Here is a 23,557-nt window from a genome sequence, read left to right as displayed (position 1 = left end):
GCGGTGATGTGTATTACTGTCAGTGAGGCGGTGATGTGTATTACTGTCAGTGAGGCGGTGATGTGTATTCCTGTCAGTGAGGGGGTTATGTGTATTCCTGTCAGTGAGGGGGTGATGTGTATTACTGTCAGTGAGGGGGTGATGTGTATTACTGTCCATGAGGCGGTGATGTGTATGTCTGTCACTGATGTGTATTCCTGTCAGTGATGTGTATAGTGAGGCAGTGATGTGTATTCCTGTCAGTGAGGCGGTGATGTGTATTCCTGTCAGTGAGGCGGTGATGTGTATTCCTGTCAGTGAGGCGGTGATGTGTATTACTGTCAGTGAGGCGGTGATGTGTATTCCTGTCAGTGAGGGGGTTATGTGTATTCCTGTCAGTGAGGCAGTGATGTGTATGTCTGTCAGTGAGGCAGTGATGTGTATGTCTGTCAGTGAGGCGGTGATGTCTATTCCTGTCCATGAGGCGGTGATGTGTATGTCTGTCACTGATGTGTATTCCTGTCAGTGATGTGTATAGTGAGGCAGTGATGTGTATTCCTGTCAGTGAGGCGGTGATGTGTATTCCTGTCAGTGAGGCGGTGATGTGTATTCCTGTCAGTGAGGAGGTGATGTGTATTCCTGTCAGTGAGGGGTGATGTGTATTCCTGTCAGTGAGGGGTGATGTGTATAGTGAGGCAGTGATGTGTATTCCTGTCAGTGAGGCGGTGATGTGTATTCCTGTCAGTGAGGCGGTGATGTGTATTCCTGTCAGTGAGGAGGTGATGAGTATTCCTGTCAGTGAGGCGGTGATGTGTATTCCTGTCAGTGAGGCGGTGATGTGTATTCCTGTCAGTGAGGGGGTGATGTGTATTCCTGTCAGTGAGGAGGTGATGAGTATTCCTGTCAGTGAGGCGGTGATGTGTATTCCTGTCAGTGAGGCGGTGATGTGTATTCCTGTCAGTGAGGCGGTGATGTGTATTCCTGTCAGTGAGGGGGTGATGTGTATTCCTGTCAGTGAGGGGGTGATGTGTATTCCTGTCAGTGAAGCGGTGATGTGTATTCCTGTCAGTGAGGGGGTGATGTGTATTCCTGTCAGTTAGGCGGTGATGTGTATTCCTGTCAGTTAAGCGGTGATGTGTATTCCTGTCAGTGAGGGGGTGATGTGTATTCCTGTCAGTGAGGGGGTGATGTGTATTCCTGTCAGTGAGGCGGTGATGTGTATTCCTGTCAGTGAGGGGGTGATGTGTATTCCTGTCAGTGAGGGGGTGATGTGTATTCCTGTCAGTGAGGCGGTGATGTGTATTCCTGTCAGTGAGGGGGTGATGTGTATTCCTGTCAGTGAGGGGGTGATGTGTATTCCTGTCAGTGAGGCGGTGATGTGTATTCCTGTCAGTTAGGCGGTGATGTGTATTCCTGTCAGTTAAGCGGTGATGTGTATTCCTCTCAGTGAGGGGGTGATGTGTATTCCTGTCAGTTAAGCGGTGATGTGTATTCCTGTCAGTGAGGGGGTGATGTGTATTCCTGTCCGAGTGAGGTAGTGATGTGTTTGTCAGTGAGGCAGTGATGTGCTGCTGTCAGTGAGGTGGTGATGTGTATTCCTGTCAGTAAGTCAGGGATATGCTGCTGCCATTGAGGTCTGACAGTGATGTGCTGCTTTTCTTTGAGCAGTGTCTCTCTGAGAGATGTTATTGTTTACACTTGTGGAGCGATACAGCTGTGGCTTTGTGATGAGGTTCAGATTACAGTAGGAAGTAGATCAGGTGTTGGGTGTGCGGTGGTTGGGAAATAATGCACGGTCATATGATCTAGTGTGTCCAATCATGTTGGTTTTATCTCTTAATATACCACACCATTTACATGTGTGTGTGTGTGTGTATATATAGGGGCAGCACGGTTGGCATAATAGTTAGCATTATTGCTTCACAGCACTGAGGTCTAGGGAACATAGGGCCCAATTCACTACGGATCGGTATTCTGCTTATACGCACGCAACTGTATTGCTAATATCAGATGAGTTCTTTAAATGTATGCATTCGCATTGCGATCGCAGCCTGGCATAAGGACGTCCACTTCCGCTTACGCGCATCCGTATACTTTAACAACATTGCTTACTTCAGCGCACGGTATGAGACCTCAGGAGGTATCTGGTATCGCAGTGGCTGATTTATGCAATCCTACGCAACAGCGTTGAAACCGTATCCACACCATCACCGTATCCTCGCCACCACAGTATCCTCGCCACCACCATATCTCATTTCTTTCGTTTCAATAATCTCATTCTGCACACTGAAATGTATATTTTACACTTCTCCGCAAAACTAAGTGCATCAATGCACCTACTCGGTTCTCCCTGTAGATAGTGAAATGCTGCCATCTTGCCCCATAAAGCCATGTGCTTCGGCGCAAACGCTAGCGCACGGCACCACCAATCAAGCATTTGTACTTCGTTGATAAGGTTGAGTGAACTCAGCGCATTTATGTGCCCCCAACATGGCTACCTCCGCTGCTGGTAGATAACGGGTCGGCTCTAATTTCCAATAAAATATATACACGAGAAATCTTGAGTTCGGCAGAACGTGTTTGTTCGCCATTGTTACCGTGCATCATTTTACAATGGACAATGGCAGCTGTGCCTGTCGTGAACCGTTAAATGTAAATCAGGAGACAACGACCAGGCAGGAGTCATTCAGCGGCAGCACGTGGAGGAGCGTCTACTCTAGTCGCTGGCAATCCATTCATTATATGGAGTAAGATCAAACAGAGACTCATAATTAAAAAGCTCCCATTGAGCACTTAGGCTCCTGTAACACACAGAGTGAGAAAACAAAGCGCGGGGCTGGCTTACAAGAGGAATACTCCATCTTCCCTAATTAATTTCATAGATTTCCTGCTCGTTCACCATCCCATTTATATATCGGCTATACAACTGCTCTGGATAAAGGATCATTGGAAGTTGGATCTCAATTAAAGCAGACCTGAAAAAGCAGAGTTTACTTAATAATGTGCTAAATACAATTATGCCGACAGTTCTCCGTGTGTTAGAAAGTTAAAAGGAAGCCAGGAATTAGTCGCTGAGCAAAACCGATGCCCCAAATCCCATATTTATGGGCGGAGATTTTGGGTGTAGAATAATAAAACAATATCATCAATGTTTCCCTATGACAAATTTTCACCCTAATGAATGAAACACTTGCATATATTTTACAATAGATTGTTGCATTGAGTTTTCTGTTCCACCGGAAGGATTGGTCCATTTATTGCAATCTAAAGATTGTGCTAGAATCTGGTAGTAAAATCACCAGTATCGTTCCCGGCCACATACAACTCGCTCCGGAGACACTTACAGAGAGGGAAATTGTGAGAGAGACCACAGGTAACAAGAAGAAGACAAAACAGATAGTGACAGACTCCATGGGGACATAGGGCCTGATTCAGAGCCGCTCGTTCGCTCTGAGCGATGTTCGCACAACTGCTTATGGGTCGTAATGCGCATGCGCAAACCAGTCATTGCGGTCGGAAATCGTGCGCTGGCAAAACAGCGAGGGGCTGCTAATTTGATTGACAGAATGTACCGTTTGTGGGTGGTAACAGGGGAAGGTGATTGAAAACGGGGGAGTGGAGATCGGAACGCAGGCGTGCCAAACGGTCAAAAGGGCGTTTAATGGGTGTGCATAATTAGTAAAGCAGCGTCATCGACCACGTCACTTGGTTGTCTTTTAGCCTGAACTGCTCGCAGTGATAGTGGGAAGTAAATCCTACCACAAGCACTGCGAGCAGTTCAGATGCCTTTCGATGTTCCCGATTAATCTAATAAATACCGGAGATGACGTGTGATGCGAGCGGCAAAGGGGCGTCTTTACAAAATAGCGAGCGCATTTTTCGAACGCTCGCTCAGACATAGAGGCGTCAACACACCGCAAAGAGCGAGGGCTCAATTTAAATATCCGGCCCCTTTTTTAGAACGAGCGAGCGCAAATAGCGTCCGGCTCTGAATCAGGCCCATAGAGCAAAAGACAATAAAAGAAAGTGAAACTGACGACAGAAATAGGAGCACCTCCTCTCTTCATGCCGTCTATACCCCCTATCCCAATCTTCTTACCTAGGCACCGGTTTGCCCTCTCCTACTGTGGACCGAAATCAACGTCTTTTATACAACTTTATGGCATCGAAAACTTTTTTTTCTAGTTTTTACTTAAAACCTATTAAAGGACATTTAGGAAACGAGAGCAGAGTAAAAAGTGGCAGATTTTTGTTGTCATTCTTCATTCATTATTGATTTATTTTCAGAAGTTGATAAGAGAATATTTGGCGGCCAATCCTCGCATGTACTGCACAGTTACCGGGGGCAGGCTGCGGAAAGTATTCTGGGAACACGTGAGGCTGCAGCACAACATAAATAAGACAATATATGACCAGGTAACTACACCTTACACCCGCAGACACTGCACATATATGTCAGACTACAGTTCTCCATCACCAGCAAAATGTATTCCAGCCGGACCCCCCGGGGTGCTCTCCCCATAGGGTCCACTCACATGAGGTGCATGTACGTCCTGAAATAATAACATGGAGGGGGAGGTGGATCAAACAGGCGAACGACTCGTTTATCTCGTCAACTATCTCTTAGAATCGCTTCTATTTTAAAAGATGAACGTCTCAGATAATCCAGCTACACAAAGCGCCGAGAGCGCATGTAATCACCCACATACATATTAATCAACTAGCAGAAGAGGGGAAAAAAAAAAAACCCACGAAAGTCAGAAGAATAGAGGAAGAAACCGCGTCTTAAATAACATCTCTCCTCTAGGCTGCGATTCCCACAGATGAAGAGGTCAGCGCTGTTTAGCAGGGCTCTGCCACGTTAATTTAGTATGACAAGATAAAGCAGTAATCTCTGCTCCAAGAGGCCGTAAGCTGCCTGCTACCCTGGGACACGCTCCGCTCCATCCCCACTGTATATCACTTTATACCACTGCCGTGACAAAGCCTCCGAGTTCTCTTATGTAAATCTCCCTCCTGCACTGCCAGTCAGGGAGCGCAGGAGACGGGCTATAAGCTGTGCGACTATTAGCGTCTTACACACGCCGATGGGGCCAGTTACCCCCCCCTCCCTCTCATCAGAGGAGATGTTTAGTATTCGGATAATCCATTGATCTCCGCTTCCATAGGCTCTCTCTCTCCGCCGTGTTGATTTGACAACGCCAGGAAATAAACCGACGTTTCATGTTCTCTGAGATTTGGAGTTTCTGGGGCTGATCGTTTTCAAAGGGGTTTATAGGCTCTGTGCAAAGATTATCATGCTTAACCCCTTCCGACACCGCGCTCTGACAGTGTGACGGAGAGGAGGTGCTGGAGTAGCGACTCGTAGGTGTCACTGGTGCAAAGTAAAACGCCCAGCGCCAAGTTTAGGTTAGCATCAGAGACGCACATCTTATGTTTATACTACAAGACAAACATGAAGGTTTTCAGTCTCGTAGGAGAGGGAGAAAACATGTCCTGCAGCTTCCAGCGTGGCCTAAGGACAGGTGGACATCGAGCCTCCCAGTACAAGATATGACGGGGGCAGAACAGCATCTGATGGTGCACAGTGCGTACAGTGTCTCATAAACGCATCAAGTCATCTTACATGTTACATGACAACTGCTCGGAGTATAACAGGACCACGGGCATCCAAATCCACAATATACCATCCATACGTTTCCGTGTACTCTCTTACATAACATAATACGGCTCCTACAACAAATATATACCATTTCTTCATGTAGCGCTGACATATTCTGCAGCACCGCGCAATAAGCCCCATATGAACACAAACCAAAAGCAGGAAATCGCAGACGCAGGCAGCGTCACACCCAGAAAATGGTCGCGACATGCCCCTAACGGCCGTTAACTGACAATCACTCTGCAAATAAAAAGTCGTTGCTTGCAACTACGGATAATGGACTTTGTTGCTTGCGCGGTGAAACTCTGACGCAAGTGCGGATGCCCGATAATCGCTCAACTGCGAAAACATCGTCATGGCGTGGTTCCCTGACTCGGGCCCTATGTCATAAAATGCACCTAAATTTAAGGTTCGACGCTGCCCCAACCGTGCAGATAAAAAATCTTTACACACTGTTCTTTTGAAGTGTACACTAGCAATTATGTTCTATGTAACAACACGTACATGAAAGAATATCTGTCCTGAAACGCTGGAAGGAATTTGTATCCAGTCAGCGAAAACATTGAATGCAGAAATATATATCGTTAGGAGTTAGCATACTCAGTAATTAGTTGTTAAACTGATCCCCAAAGATCGATATCGCTGTTAATGCCCCATGTAACATGTAGTTTTTTCGTATGTTTTCGTACTGCATTATAGTGGAAACACAAACCTGTATTAAACATGCTTCTAACCTATCTACTTATGAGCTAGGGATTTCAAATGAAAGATGATGCATTCGCAGTGCAACTCAGACGCAGACCGCCGACAATCGCTCAACGACGTAAAAATAGGAATTGCGCCCATCTCTAGGCCGAAAGAGAAATTGATACAATTACACGCTGTAAGACAATCGTCATCAGTAGGCGATGGAAACATTTGGAAAATAAGTAATAGCATTATTCTCCCATTTGTGGGGCTGATATAATAACATGATACAGTAAATCAGTTAGTAGCTTTCAACTAGCAAATGGGACTAATGAACCATGTTATCTGCCATCAGACACTGGCAGGATTTGTCAAATAAGACTACACAGGAAATAAAGAAATCTTTTCCAGATGTTTGTAATTATCCTACCCCTGGTGGGATTGCCCCCCCCGGTATACAGCCATAAGTGATCCTGTCCAATATGGCCGCCCACGTGTACCCGACACTGTTACTTGATGCTATGAGGACTGGGCTACGATGCTAATTACCTGACCAAAGCATAACGAGATACCACCTATAGACTTCAGTATCCCCGGTAATCAACAGAGTCATTCAAATACAAATATCCACATTTCAAAAAAAAACCAGACATGGGAGTACCAATGATTACGTTCAGCCGGGAGCTCACTATCGTTTGGTAATCATTAATAAGAGCATGAATTTAACAGGACATCCAGTGATGGGAAGTTATATTATCTATGAATTATATGGTGGCCCAGCATACTAGTAATACTTGGCCAGTGTGTGAAGAACATGTACATCATACACGTATATAATACCCCAGGTCATTCCAATACTCCACTGTACACCCACAGTGGGAGATGTCACCGGGCTGTACAAACGATAGGAGAGCTGTAGGGCAACCGAGTCATCGCACAGAGACACAGCCATGACCGCCGGCCAGAGTGTGTGCCGGGAAAGACAAGCCCAAGAGTCAGCTGAGTCCCATGCAATCCCCTAGGTGCCACCCTGTCACAGCCAGCCAAGTATAATACCCCGTGAGTTCTGTAAATCCCTCGTCCAGGCCCAGCTCACTCACGTACACGGGCCCACTTCAATCATAAGGCCCCTCCTTCATCACAGAGGTGCTTATTAGGAACCACTCACCTCAGCAATTGACTGGCCTTTATATCACAGAGATAGCCAGCGCTGATATAATAGTACAATAAGAAGGAACATTCAAAGTTACAAAAAAAAACAATGAAAAGAACCGGGACCCCCAGCTAACGTCAAACTGGCAGTTATCGCGCAACTGTGTAATAATAACGGTTTAATAACCCTGATGATTGGGGACATTCTCTCTTTTTACTCCTTCACACAGATCCTAGATAGCTATAAAGAGCTAACAAAGGCCCTCATTCAGAGCCGGACGCTCTGAGCAGAGCGCTCGCTCTGAATGAGGGCCATCCTCCATAAAAATGGAGCGTCCTCCTGGACGCTCGTATAGCTGTGGGTCACCACCCACAGCTCATACGAGCGTGCAGGATGATGGTCGCGATGGTCTTGACCATCACGACCATCGCCAGTGCGACCAGAAGCCTGTGGTCAGGGTTTTCGACCACAAGTCCAGGAGTGATTTTGGCTCTATCAGAGCCAAAATCACTCCCACTGACATCACTAGTGATGTCAGTGGGGCCGGCTTCTGACGGTAGGCGTTCCCTTGGGAACGCCCCCGTCAGGGAGGCACGCCCCCGGCACGCCCACCAAAGGGGGCGTGCTGTCAATCAACATCGACAGCACGCCCCCTTTGATCAGACACAACGAGCGGAGGAAAGTCCTTCGCTCGTCGCGTCTGGCGCATGCGCACGACGGAGCTCCCTCCGTCGTGCGCATGCGCAGTGCACACCATCGACCCACTTGCGAGCGGGTCTGAATGAGGCCCAAAGTCACAGGATACAAAAAGTTGCACTCATTTATAAAAGACAGAAGGTGCTTAATAACGCTGCAAAGGTAAACGGACTGGTACCAAAGACATTTTATCTGCCAGACGGACGCTGCGACATACATAAACCAGACTGATCAGCTCCGCGAGACAAGCCATTCAGTCACTTGGCAACAAGAAAAAGATCCAATGGTTTAAGAAACAATTCTCAACCTCTTTGTGGTCTCCAAAGGATGGCGCCAAGGAGTACAAGGCGCAGTCTATTGTGTATTACTCTCAGCTGACACGGACGGAGTTGTCTATAGAGGCGCTCTTACCTACCGGGGTGGGGTTATCCACAGGAGATACCTACAGAGGCGGAGTTACCTATAGGGGCGGAGTTACCTACAGGGGCGGAGCTGTCCGTGTTACTGGTGATGTGACTACTGTTATTCCCAACAGACACTGGGGAGCACTGTGCGCCTGATTCTGAATGGGTCACTTCCGTACCCACTTTTCCATACGGCCGCGGCAGGCTGCTTGATTTGTCATGCCAAAGAGAGAATCCACTTGTGTATGCCGAATACTCATGCGTCTCTGTCTCGTCCGCCATTTTTACGTTCGCAGCCGCCGTCATTCAAATTTGGACTTGCACTCACCCAGTGCTGGAGATCTGCCAGGAACAGGCGTCCCACCTGCGGTCGCTCGCTGCGAACCAGAACGACAGTTGGATTTCATGACTGTCCCATGACACACCCATGGGGCTGAGCGGATCAGTGCGATGGCATGGGCGCAACCCAGGAACGCCCCTTTTCAGTAAAAAAAGTGCTCTGTTGCCGCAAACCCCTTCCGTGCGCGTACGCCTGGATCAGGGCATGCGTGTCTGCATGGAGCCCACTATGTGCATCGCTCACACTTCCTTACATTGCATTACTTTATAGTGGCCTGTGTTGTCCTGTAACATAAGCTGGGCCACCAGCCCTATTCCTGCCCTTTCTGGTGCAGAACAATCACCCTGAGAATAATCCCTATGGACAGGGTGATACTCAGGCAGTTGGTTTCCTCGCAGGCCCTCATTCCTGACCGTCCTGTAAATGTACAGATCAACGAAAAAGAGCGCTGAAATCCTGGGATTATGTCCGAGGATAGAGCTTTCATGTGGCCATTCCCTGTAAGAGTATAATATCATTCCCTGACACACTGTAACTAGTCCGGATCCCCCAAAATCTGCAAACCGCACATCCTCACGGCCTGTGATAAACGAGCGCGCCTATCTCTCCCAGAAACATCAGTCTAAAGATAAAATGTGTGAAATCCCATGTAGGGAATTACGCTGCCACATTGCACATATGGCTTGTAAGCCAGCTTTAGCACAATCCCTGCAAATCTATTCGCCACGCTGTAAAAACGGAGCGCGGCGGTGAGAAGTAATCACATTTCTGTGTACAGAGGAGAACACGGCATTTACAAAACAACAATCGCTGCTTCACAGAAGTAGACACAGAACTTGCTGGTTGGTATCAGGTTTAATCTCAATTAATGAGCGCGGTTTACGATGGAATTAAGTTAATGGTACAATTGGGTCTCATTTCATATCAGCCGCTGATGAATGGCAGGAACCTGCAGATACTTCCACAGCAAAACAAAGTGTATTAAATCCTCACTGCCAGAGATAACGAAGCAGAAATGCTGCAATTTACTACGCTGTACTCTAACATGTACTGATGTCAGCTGTGCAGAGAGAGTAGGATTTATTGCACCAGGCATCTGAATTCTGTATCTTACTAGCACTTGTTTTATATCCCCCATAAGGAGCCATTGTAATATCATTCCACCACAATATTAACTCCATCCCTAAGCACTTTCCATACTCATAATAGGATATCGCCTAGTTTCTGTGACGGTTCTAGCAAATCTTCTCTTGCCCATAATCCTTGTATCTTCTACCACACCCCTAATGTCACTTTTATTAAGGTGTGAAAACCCTCTCATAATATAATAAATTGGTGGCATCACCCAATGGCAAGAGATGTCTGTGCCCTCAGTGGGAAGTGTGGTTTGATGCCATAGTAAGGTGGGTTGAGCTAGGCCCACAAGTGTCTGGAAATGTGAATAAAAAGTGGCACATTGAGGTAATATGGTATTCTAGGCAGGGGCACAAATTACCCATGTCTCTGTGGGGGGCCTTGGAGGGGAACAGTCAACCACACCCCCTGCTGTATACCCCAAACCGTCCAGTGGCCACGTTCCTCCAGTATCAGGGCCCGTCTGATGCCTCAGCGGCTCTGATTCCCGACACAATCAAGCAAAGCAATAGGCTGAGTTTATAGTTTCTTTATTCCTTTAAGGCAAATCCATCATCCCATGCACTGGTTAAAACAGCAAACTCCAAGCTCGTTTGTGTGCCAGTGTAATAAACCAGAGAACGACTTTTTGCAATGACCGCTCCCCAAGCTTACAGCGACCATATGCATCTGTAGACTGTTAGCCTACGTGTCAAATCCGTCTCCTGCCCCTTATTTACACAGCTGTCACCTGTATTGTGGAGCAGATCCCTTGCACGCTTTACAGGGTCATATGAACTGGGACAGAAAGTGCCATCGTCTGCTGTATGGGGCAACGGCAAAGGCCTTTTTTTGGGGGGTACAGGGTAACACTTTTGCAACACTAAAGATGAGGGCATATTGCTCCAGGCCACGTGCAGCAGAACCTACCATTGTGTTGTGTTGGTACGTTGGACTCCTGTGGTCACAAGCGTCTTGCGTCAGTAGGGAGACCGCCTGAAATTCCTCAGAGTGAGGCTTGTTGGGAAAACTGGCGTGTAAGGGCAGGTGAAAGGCTGGGAGCCCTCCGCTCGCCTCGTCTTCCATTTTCTGCCGGCTTGTCACCATGGCTACCTGTCCATCTGCTTCCCCATACGGAGAGGCTGGTCGCTTGGAAGACATCCTGGAAGGAACAAAAGAGAAGAAAATAATGAAACCTCCACATAAATCCTTAATGCCGTCATTGTGATGTTAGGGTCCATTGTAACAGAAATGGCTTTTTGTGCTTAAAGCGAGCAGGAATCCATCCAAATACCACTGCAAAGCGTACACAGCCGGGAACAATGACCAGGCAGGTAGGAACAGAACACGGCTCGTTTGTTATGAGAATAATCAACTAATAGCGCATTCTTTCTGGCTCCTGAAATGAGAAATTTCACCTATAAAACATTATCCGCTGGAGGCCCTCCCCGGGGACATGTTATTCACTTACAATGCTGCAGAATTCGGGTTAGGCCGACAGAGGGGTAAAATAAACGAACAAACCGTGATTTACAGACGACGTTTTCTAAGTAGACACAATCTCTTCGTAGATAATAGGAGACTGTCCGAGTCGTTCGCAATAAAGTGACGGTAAGTAGTGACCTCAGAGGTGGCCTCTGCACGCGTCAGGGACAACAGCGGACCCCCCAGATGTCTCGTACGTACGTTACACATTTATTTTACACAATAAAAGTCCACTTATCGGGGAGCAATCAAATTATTAGATTAACAGCTAATAATACATTAACATCTAATGATTAGATTAATATCTAATATTGCGCGCTAACTCATTCTGGAGCGGTAATGGTCACTGCAGCTAAAGGAGCCGCAATCCGTGGACATCTCACCGCTATAGATAGGGACAGGCTATAATAGTGACATCACCGTGGTCGGCTAGTTCCAGGAGTTGGTTCGGCCACAGACTGGAGTCAGGAACCCGAAAACACAGTTCCCAGTGTAGTCAGCAATGTGGTCCCCTGCGTTACGCGGTTATAAACCGCGGCTACTGTGAGCGTGTGTAACCAGGGATCCGGTAAGGGGAAGGATTGGAGTTACCTGGTCTAGATAACATATATATTTATGTTGTACAGAATAATCTCATCTCTATGAGCGCATTAATTACAGTGCATTATCTTCAATCCTTAGTGCACCTGACGCGTTTAGTTATTCATCCGAAGAGTCCGTCCAAAACCGTAAGAACAATTTAACATACACCTTACAGCAAAGGGGGGAACAGACAGTTCCTATGCGGGTAGCGCAGTCCTTTGCACATCAATGCGTACCGAAATGCGTATATAAGCACCTGGCAGACACATTCATAAACACGATTCATGTGTGTCTTTACCTGCATTTTATAATGCGTGGAAACATCAGTGTCTATAGCCTAGAGCAGCGTAAATACATTTACTTAAACACATAAGGGTTCTCTGTGATTATTTCACCAACACAGGAATACACCTGAAATGTTTCTGATTCCCAACCACAGCGACGCTATAAGCCAACAATATAAACCACTCATATTCTGCTCTACATTATTACCCTGCTCTTTAGTCATTTTTCTCATCGCTCTCCTGTCTCCTTCTATATCACCTGCCGTCCATACCCCTAGATTGTCAGCTCCTACGGCCAGGGCCTGCCTCATCCTTTGTAAATGTAAGTTATTGTGTCGGTCACGATTTGCAACCTGTCCCATTTTACAGCTGTGGGGAATATGTTTAACTCTTTATAAATGAATGATAACGATACTCTTTTACGAAAACTCTCCCGTCAAACAATATGATCCCAAACGTAGCAGTAACTTTGTCCATTTCTAAGAGGATTAGGGGAAGTGGCTTACAGGCAGCTCCTAATGTGATAAACACGTGTCTCTGCGGCGAGTGATCTTGCCGCACGTTCCGTAAGTAGATTAATAAATCACTACAAAAAGTCAGCAGATAACCCTCCCCCAAGAAGACTGCAGGTTAAGGCGGCAGATTGGTTCAGCAGCGCTGGGATGTTCTGGGCGGTGGGAGAAGGAGGGACGGACACGAGTCCAACTGGAAGAAAATAACCTGGGGCTTATTCGGTATGGATCTCAATTGCAACAGCGTGCGCAGATCGGCCGATGGTGGGTACTGTGCATGCGTATGCATTCACAGTGCGCCTGCGTGAGTTAGCATTGCGATCGCTCTGCCATCACGCACGCAGAAAGAAAGCCATCGCAGATGGAGGGACGGGACATCAGCGTTTGGGGGCGGTGACGGGACTGGTCGTAGAAACGCAGGCGTGCCTGTCCATTTGACCGACGTTACTTGGGCGTGCATAAATTAGCAACTGCGACAGCATACGCATCTTGTGTACTCACTGCGACGAGGTTAGCGATTTCTGAGTAAGGTCAGACCTGTTGTAATTGTGCGCGAGGGACCGATGTTACTCGATGTTCCCGATGTATACGCAGGACTGCGGGGTATTACGGATGTGAGATAGCGGTAGTGGCCGTCTCTGTGCTGGCTTTACGACGACATTGCGATAGTCATTAGCATATTTTCGTAGCAGAATTGCGTAATCTCAGCAGCGATTGCAATAGCGAGCCGTAATGAATTAGGCCCTTGATAAAGAAAAAGGCCAATAGGCAGATACAATGACGTGTAATCAAGTTACTGGGGATTAAATACACTTCCCTATCGATTAACTGTATTGATCAGTGCTAAACTGAGCCACAATGACAAACGGGCTGGTGTTATTGTTAGTGGTGCTTCCAGTCCCAGGCAATGTCCAGAATACACTATTGTAACATGTGTAATAACTATGCCGAACATGCTGGGACTTATAGTTTCACACGGGGAGGGGGGGGGTCACACTGCGTCCCCTCCAACCACAAAGAATTAATCCTCTCATGAAGAATCTTTGCTCCCATTTTCTGCGCTTTTAACGTCTGGTATGTTGGGCTTAGTCGCTGTCATCAGAGACTGCGATCGGATCACTGGCGGTAAGGCGACATAACAGTTCATGGACGCCTGTGAGACGTCCTCGCCGCAGGAAACACGTAAAACAAAATGATCCAAGGTAGAAGATGCTCTGTAACATTGCAGTAACCATCACTGTACAGTGCTCCGCACCAGGATTCGCCACTTACAGACTGGGTTCAGCGGCGCGCACACGAGCACTGGATTGGATCAGATACTTTCACGCCTAGCGCCTGATTATAGGGTTTTCATTGTATCTAGAAGAGTGCGACGCTTAACGCTCTGCTCACTACACCAGGATTCGGTTGGAGAGTGTTTTGATGAGCGCTTCGGACACTTGTCGCGATGAAAACCCTTGTGGGTCCCAATCGCTGTTTTACGCGGAGAAGTAGCCGTCAGACGCTGCGCTCTAAACGTGGGGTGGGAACACCCAATGCGACACTATTAACAGCGGACAGCGTGCCACGTGTGCATATCTCACACTTTACGAACAAATGGACCCTGGGAGTAGGTGAGAGCGGAGGCGTCACCTCGCACAGAGCGCCCTGGGGCATTCTTTGCGTTTTGGAGGTGTTGGGACCATAAAGCTGATCTCCAGCTGTATAAACCTAAACGTGACAGGAGGCTGCAGTTGTCAATGGGCTGCACTCACTTTACCAGGGTAAGAGGTGGGGGAGGTAATCAGCTGGTGTTTATTTTACCCCCCCCCCCCCCCATCATAGATCCTTTCTCTGCTCCTATTAACAGGACCCCTCCCCCCATGGAAAAAGTCCCTTTAACCAACTGGTCTTTCCTATGGCAGGGATGCCCATTCTCCATTAAACCTTGCTGAGCAGAGATGGCGCTCTTCATTAACCCTTACATGTCGGAGATGGCGCTCTTCATTAACCCTTACATGTCGGAGATGGCGCTCTTTATTAACCCTTACATGTCGGAGATGGCACTCTTCATTAACCCTTACATGTCAGAGATGGTGCTCTTCATTAACCCTTACATGTCGGAGATGGTGCTCTTCATTAACCCTTACATGTCGGAGATGGTGCTCCTCATTAACCCTTACATGTCGGAGATGGTGCTCCTCATTAACCCTTACATGTCGGAGATGGTGCTCCTCATTAACCCTTACATGTCGGAGATGGTGCTCCTCATTAACCCTTACATGTCGAAGATTGTGCTCTTCATTAACCCTTGATTGGTTACAGGCTGGTCTGGTCCTGTGAGTGTTCTAATGCTTTGATTGGTTACAGGTTGGTCTGGTCCTGTGAGTGTCCTAATGCTCTGATTGGTTACAGGTTGGTCTGGTCCTGTGAGTGTCCTAATGCTCTGATTGGCTGCAGGTTGGTCTGGTCCTGTGAGTGTTCTAATGCTCTGATTGGTTACAGGCTGGTCTGGTCCTGTGAGTGTCCTAATGCTCTGATTGGTTACAGGCTGGTCTGGTCCTGTGAGTGTCCTAATGCTCTGATTGGCTACAGGTTGGTCTGGTCCTGTGAGTGTTCTAATGCTTTGATTGGTTACAGGCTGGTCTGGTCCTGTGAGTGTCCTAATGCTCTGATTGGTTACAGGCTGGTCTGGTCCTGTGAGTGTCCTAATGCTCTGATTGGCTGCAGGTTGGTCTGGTCCTGTGAGTGTTCTAATGCTTTGATTGGTTGCAGGCTGGTCTGGTCCTGTGAGTGTCCTAATGCTCTGATTGGTTACAGGCTGGTCTGGTCCTGTGAGTGTTCTAATGCTCTGATTGGTTACAGGCTGGTCTGGTCCTGTGAGTGTCCTAATGCTCTGATTGGTTACAGGCTGGTCTGGTCCTGTGAGTGTCCTAATGCTCTGATTGGCTACAGGTTGGTCTGGTCCTGTGAGTGTTCTAACGCTTTGATTGGTTACAGGCTGGTCTGGTCCTGTGAGTGTCCTAATGCTCTGATTGGTTACAGGCTGGTCTGGTCCTGTGAGTGTCCTAATGCTCTGATTGGCTGCAGGTTGGTCTGGTCCTGTGAGTGTTCTAATGCTTTGATTGGTTGCAGGCTGGTCTGGTCCTGTGAGTGTCCTAATGCTCTGATTGGTTACAGGCTGGTCTGGTCCTGTGAGTGTTCTAATGCTCTGATTGGTTACAGACTGGTCTGGTCCTGTGAGTGTCCTAATGCTCTGATTGGTTACAGGCTGGTCTGGTCCTGTGAGTGTCCTAATGCTCTGATTGGTTACAGGCTGGTCTGGTCCTGTGAGTGTTCTAATGCTCTGATTGGTTACAGGCTGGTCTGGTCCTGTGAGTGTTCCAATGCTCTGATTGGTTACAGGCTGGTCTGGTCCTGTGAGTGTTCCAATGCTCTGATTGGTTACAGGCTGCTCTGGTCCTGTGAGTGTTCTACTGCTCTGATTGGTTACAGACTGCTCTAGTCCTATGAGTGTATTAATGCTCTGATTGGTTACAGACTGGTCTGGTCCTATGAGTGTTCTAATGCTCTGATTGGCTGAAGGTTGGTCTGGTCCTGTGAGTGTATTAATGCTCTGATTGGTTACAGACTGGTCTGGTCCTATGAGTGTATTAATGCTCTGATTGGTTACAGACTGGTCTGGTCCTATGAGTGTTCTAATGCTCTGATTGGCTGAAGGTTGGTCTGGTCCTGTGAGTGTATTAATGCTCTGATTGGTTACAGACTGGTCTAGTCCTATGAGTGTATTAATGCTCTGATTGGTTACAGACTAGTCTGGTCCTATGAGTGTTCTATGCTCTGATTGGCTGCAGATATATTGTATTCACATCCACTACTAAATAGCTGTGAAACTACAACTGTTACAATAAGAGCTGATATCCCAGTAAAAATTACCAATAAGTAACCTTGAGCCATTTAAATGTTTGTTAGATTGTAAACGCTCAATAGTGATTATTATTCTAATTATTATTAAGAAATTTCCTATCACTTTTAATTTCCAGATGCTCAGTATTATACCTGACATCATGAAACGCTGCCATGCAGTATCATGTGACACAAGGGGATGGGATCTGATTACATAGTACACATGACAGGCAGGGAATTGGAAGGTTATTCTTGTCTTAGGCAAAAGTCAATTAATAGAGTGACAACATATTACATAGCACTACACAACTGGTCAGTTATCCACCAGGCACAAATAATAGTGATATTAATATATTCTTCTCTGACTGACACTGATCACCATGGAAGCCAGCGTCCCCCACCGGGATCTGTAGGGATACGGCACAAAGGGACCTCTGCTGCTTTTCTGGGGGGAAATCACCATTCAAGTATATCAGTGTCTAAGGGTTAAATGTTCCTAAGAGTAGGAGAGCTGAGGGGTCGGTGGCCGGCCGGCCGGTCAGGACTACAGAATGGAGGTCACACTGCTGTATTGGATAAAGGACAAGTTGACATGTTCACAATAAGTGTAATGTGTTTTATTTCCAGCACAAGGCGGCAGCTTTTGTTGAATGGGAAATGAGAATGATTCAGGGTGGAGAGAGGAGTAAATATTCGGCTTTATAAATACTTACATGAATTTGGGGGATATGGGCGACTGAAAGGATTCTCTCTCTTGTACTTTGCTCACTGAGTTACGGAGGATGATTTGGTTGCAAAACTTTTCACTATGTATTATGCAAAATGAGAGCAAACAATAAATCAACTCAACAGTGTAACCCTACAAAAACAAAGAGCTGATTCGCGCCAGGCAACCAGTGCCCATGGGCGTCTCATGTGTTCTCGCTGAGACTGTGACAAAACAAGGTCCCCCCACAAAATCAAAGTTTCCATCTGTTTCCCAGGTCACTGTCTGAGCAGGCAGCTATTATATAGAGTGTTATTACACTGCAGAACCTCTGTACATGTGTGTTATATGCACCTTTCTACACTCCTACGTGTTACATGCACCGTTCTACACACATACATGTTACATGCACCTTTCTGCAACATACATGTTATATGCACCTTTCTGCAACATACATGTTATATGCACCTTTCTTCAACATGTGTGTTACATGAACCGTTCTACACACATACATGTTACATGCACCATTCTACACACATACATGTTATATTCACGTTCTATACACATACATACATGTTACATGGACTGTTCTACACACGTGTTACATGAACCGTTCTACACACATACGTGTTATATACACCTTTCTGCAACATACATGTTATATGCGCCTTTCTTCAACATATGTGTTACATGCACCGTTCTACACACATGTGTTATATGCACCTTTCTACACATACATGTTATATGCACCTTTCGGCACACATACGTGTTAGATGCACCTTTCTGTACACATGCGTGTTAGATGCACCTTTCTGCACACATATGTGTTATATACACGTTTCTGCACACGTGTTATATGCACCTTTCTGCTCACATACATGTTATATACACCTTTCTGCAACATATGTGTGATATACACCTTTCTGCACCATATACGTGTTATATGCACCTTTCTGCAACATACGTGTTATTTGCACCTTTTTGCACACGTGTTATATGCACCTTTCTGTTTGCAAACTGTTTATACGTGTTATGCACCTTTCTGCAACATACGTGTTATACATGTTATATGCACCTTTCTGCTTGCATACAGGACCTGATTCAGACCCGCTCACGAGTGCATAGCGAGCGCAAGCGGGTTGATGGCCGGGCAGTGCGCAAGCGCGAGCCACGGAGTAAGCGAGAAATCACTTACTCCGGGGCTCGCTACAAGACGGGGCGGCATCGACAGCTCGCCCCGTTTTGTAGCGATGTCAGTAGTGAACTTCCTGCTCTGTTAGAGCAGGAAGTTCACTGGGGCTTGCGATGGACGAGACCCTACCACAAGTGTCTCGTCGCAAGCCCTATGGTCGCAATAATCGCGACCATCGCCAGGCCACCCGCTAAAGCTGTGGGTGGTCACCCACAGCTTAGCGAGCGACCTGGAGGCCGGGGTTAAAAAAAACGGCCCGGCCTGATTCAGAGTGAGCACTCGCAAATAGCGAGCGGCTCTGAATCAGGGCCACAGTCCCAATTTAAAAAAAAAAATTAGAACCCAACTTTTAATGTTCTTTTTTATTGTGGTTTTGTAAACTTACGCTTGGTTTTCAGCAAAGGAAGACCCCACCCTAAAATTCACTCCTTCTTGTTACCCGACCATAATATATACATCTAGGTTTCTGGTAGCGTCCTGTTTGCAGATCCCTAAATTCTCTGCGTTTACGGTTAATTCCATGGAATTTCAGGCATCCTCAGGTACGATCATGGGGAGAAGTGATAATATCCATCTACTGCTACAGATCCGCCAATAGCTTGTGGGACAGTATGAAGGATGTGTTACTGGGATAAGATCAAAGCAAAACAGAGTTTTTACATTTACTGAGCTGATCATTAACTGAGGGACAAGAAATAGGAACTCGCCCATGGCCCCTTCTAAGCAAATCAGAGCATATAACTAAGAGTGGTGGGAGGAGTATAGGTCCCCAAACCTCATCGTACAACGTCCCCAGCGACATCTATAGGACTTCTGTCCTCGGATAAACAGAAGCGTTATACAGAGATAATAGCTCCCTGCCACATCACAGCTGGGCTTCAGCCACCGTTTGGGAGCAATGTTACACCTAATAACAATGAGCAAAGACTGCAGCTTGTCAGACACCGGAACGTAAAGTAACACCGAGCAGTGAGCTCACTTTGTGCGCTAGTCACCCAGTGGCTTCAATCTATCCTGGAAAACAGTTTAAATGGACACAGATGCTCGGGGAAGGGACGGCTGAGATATACCGCCATGAAAAACTCGCCATCGGCATATTATCCAACTACAGCATTAGCACACGGCTGATCACTGCTTATATTTACACTTACTGAATTATACTACTAAAGACAGTAAAAAAAAACAACATGATATGAAAATATATATACAGTATATGTGTGTGTGTGTGCCCACTTATGGTGATTGGAATAGTCATTTCCTCGGCCTACCTGCAACTGCGATTACGCATGCATTCGGCCGATTGTTGCGTGCGCGGACAGTGACTACGCAGACCATCACAGAGTGACTGACAGGAAGTGACCGTGTGGGGGAGGTGACTGGGGGGTGGTCGGTGAAACGCAGGCGTCCCAGTGTGTTTGAACGCCGTTGAATAAATCATCCACTGCGATGCCATACGCGGCTTGGGCTCTCACTACGTGCGCTGAGGTTAGCAATTCCTGAGTAAGGCCAGAGCTTGTGCAAGTGTGCGTGAGGCTGCGTTGGTGCGCGATGTTACCGATGGTTTCGCAGTCTTGCTAAGTATTACGGATGTGTGTAAGGTGAGGTGGGCGTCCTTATGTAGTGCTGCGATGGATTAGCGATTGCAGAGAATTAGCATATCATCACAGTGAGACTGCGTGCGTAATCGCTATTGCGATCCGTACTGAATCAGGCCCTTGAGTGTATATTCCGGTAATGTAAATCACACGGAAACAGAGAAACACGTATAAGATTTATGCTGCTTCGCCAACAACTGCTATAAATGACGCTACAAAGGAGGGGGGTGGGGGAACTGTTACAGGTAGTTGGGTCGGGGTCTGGCCTTTGAAGTTGGAGCTGACATGTTGCATAATGTTCAGCACCCGCTGTCCGGCATATCGGAGGGATGGGTGTGAAAGTGGACGGGGTGTCTGTTAGAAGTGTAGTCTGTGATGTTGGGGGGGGGGGCGACGTCAGACTCCTCTCCCCGGGAATTGGCGCAGTATGGGAAGCAGACATCAGACCTATCATGGCACAGCGTCTGACAACGGTGGCATAAATCAGACGGGTTAGTTGAACTCCACTGTTACACAAGTTTCTAATTAAAATGACCAAAAAAAACAAAGGTTGTTAAAGTCCTATAAAAGCGCCCTCTGGGGCCACGTTGGGAACCAGCATGATGTGTAAAGGTCACAAAATACCACTGTTATTAAATGTTACACGCCAGATGGCCCATATGTGGCAAACAGACCTCTCTGGCCACAAGACAGACACTGGGGAAAGTGTCACTTTGTCCTGAGAGACCTCTCTGTACCGGCCTCGTAAATCAGTGCGTCGGGCCTGGGAATAGCTTCTGGGAGGACTGCCATTATGGCAGGAGGTGAAGCCGCTATGGCGTCCGCAGCTGGCGAGGGGGCACACAACTGGGCGGTGGGGTCTACCCCCGGTCAACGCCCTATGCTGGTTTTGTTTTCACCTGTGGGTGGCACATTGAGATCTTTACAAAATTGTGCCGTGTGGCCCTCAGACATGACCCAAACTGATTTGTGGATACAACCTAATCCAATACAGAGAAGATCTAAGCAGTAATGACATATTCTACAGCGCCAGATGTTTTATTATGGCGTGAGAACTTTTCTATATACAGCTCTCAATGTCACATAATACTTTCATATTGCTGTATATATAATATATATTTGTAATATTTCACACTATTGGCCAAGAGTGAAGGCTTCTTATTGCCCGTACTGCCTACCTTACCTACAGTAACTGTGACCTGTAGGGAGAGACAGGACTATGTCATACTGCGTTCCCAGTATAGAGTTACACCTCCAGTTCTCACTGGTTCTCCCAGTATCTGCCAATGGGAGTGCGCTCACAGCCCCCTGCTCCTTCTGTCCATGTCTTATGATTTTAGGACAGTAAATCTATTTGGGGCAAAGTTAGGTCACAAAAAATATATGTTCGGTTTTAGTAGACTGCATTAATATGTAGGCAATAAGCACTTGTGTCCTGTCAGCGATGACGTATGTCAGCCTTACATCACCTACACACAGGGACAGCATCATGTATTCACTGATAGAAAAGAAATAATATATTTATATCACATAGCCAATAAACCCATAAACTTCATAAAGTTCTTTCTCTGTACAGATATATTTGTATATATTGATAGCTAGATAGATATGAGATAGATAGATAGATGATAGATATATATGAGATAGATAGATGATAGATATATATGAGATAGATAGATGATAGATATATATGAGATAGATAGATGGATAGATATGAGATAGATAGATGATAGATATATATGAGATAGATAGATGATAGATATATATGAGATAGATAGATGGATAGATATGAGATAGATAGATAGATGATAGATATATATGAGATAGATAGATGATAGATATATATGAGATAGATAGATGGATAGATAGATGATAGATATATATGAGATAGATAGATGGATAGATATGAGATAGATAGATGATAGATATATATGAGATAGATAGATGATAGATATATATGAGATAGATAGATGATAGATATATATGAGATAGATTGATAGATTAGATAGATAGATCAGATAGATATTAGATAGATAGATAGATATGATAGATTAGATAGATATATATGAAATAGATAGATAATAGATAGATTGATAGATATTAGATATGATAGATAAATAGATCAGATAGATATTAGATAGATTAGATAATAGATATGATAGATCAGATTGATATTAGATGGATTAGATATGATAGATAATAGATAGATAGATATTAGATAGATATTACCGATGTGCACCATGTAAGCCATTAGTACTCATTGTAATGTTGTGCTTTACGTTGCAGTATTACAGCATCATATATAACGAGAGACATGAAACACATGAAATCTTGTACTTGGATCTGACATCCCTCATTTCACCTGACTCTGGCCTCTGTACCCAGGGGGTAAGTCTCTGGCCTCTGTACCCAGGTGGTAAGTCTCTGGCCTCTGTACCCAGGTGGTAAGTCTCTGGCCTCTGTACCCAGGTGGTAAGTCTCTGGCCTCTGTACCCAGGTGGTAAGTCTCTGGGCCTCTGTACCCAAGTGGTAAGTCTCTGGGCCTCTGTACCCAGGTGGTAAGTCTCTGGCCTCTGTACCCAGGTGGTAAGTCTCTGGCCTCTGTACCCAGGTGGTAAGTCTCTGGCCTCTGTACCCAGGTGGTAAGTCTCTGGCCTCTGTACCCAGGTGGTAAGTCTCTGGGCCTCTGTACCCAAGTGGTAAGTCTCTGGGCCTCTGTACCCAGGTGGTAAGTCTCTGGCCTCTGTACCCAGGTGGTAAGTCTCTGGCCTCTGTACCCAGGTGGTAAGTCTCTGGCCTCTGTACCCAGGTGGTAAGTCTCTGGCCTCTGTACCCAGGTGGTAAGTCTCTGGGCCTCTGTACCCAGGTGGTAAGTCTCTGGCCTCTGTACCCAGGTGGTAAGTCTCTGGGCCTCTGTACCCAGGTGGTAAGTCTCTGGCCTCTGTACCCAGGTGGTAAGTCTCTGGCCTCTGTACCCAGGTGGTAAGTCTCTGGGCCTCTGTACCCAGGTGGTAAGTCTCTGGCCTCTGTTCCCAGGTGGTAAGTCTCTGGGCCTCTGTACCCAGGTGGTAAGTCTCTGGCCTCTGTACCCAGGTGGTAAGTCACTGGCCTCTGTACCCAGGTGGTAAGTCTCTGGCCTCTGTACCCAGGTGGTAAGTCTCTGGCCTCTGTACCCAGGTGGTAAGTCTCTGGCCTCTGTACCCAGGTGGTAAGTCTCTGGCCTCTGTACCCAGGTGGTAAGTCTCTGGCCTCTGTACCCAGGTGGTAAGTCTCTGGCCTCTG

At 46.6% G+C, this 23,557-nt stretch overlaps 1 protein-coding gene across 8 annotated transcripts in view; it reads right to left on the bottom strand.

Moving 5' to 3' along the window:
* The window catches only part of SOX5 (SRY-box transcription factor 5), a 278,404-nt gene that overhangs the window by 232,202 nt on the left and 22,645 nt on the right, over positions 1-23,557 (bottom strand). For all 8 annotated transcript variants that reach the window (XM_088459731.1, XM_088459729.1, XM_088459728.1 and 5 more), the window contains exon 2: positions 10,965-11,196. In XM_088459731.1, the coding sequence (XP_088315857.1) occupies positions 10,965-11,195 (231 nt within the window). In that variant the 5' untranslated portion in view covers position 11,196. The remainder of the gene's footprint in view (positions 1-10,964; positions 11,197-23,557) is intronic.

The sequence above is a fragment of the Taudactylus pleione genome, unplaced genomic scaffold (genome assembly GCF_031769625.1).
Source record: "Taudactylus pleione unplaced genomic scaffold, aTauple2 ptg000928l, whole genome shotgun sequence".
Lineage (NCBI taxonomy): Eukaryota > Metazoa > Chordata > Amphibia > Anura > Myobatrachidae > Taudactylus > Taudactylus pleione.
This window is presented reverse-complemented; position numbering and strand designations above follow the sequence as displayed.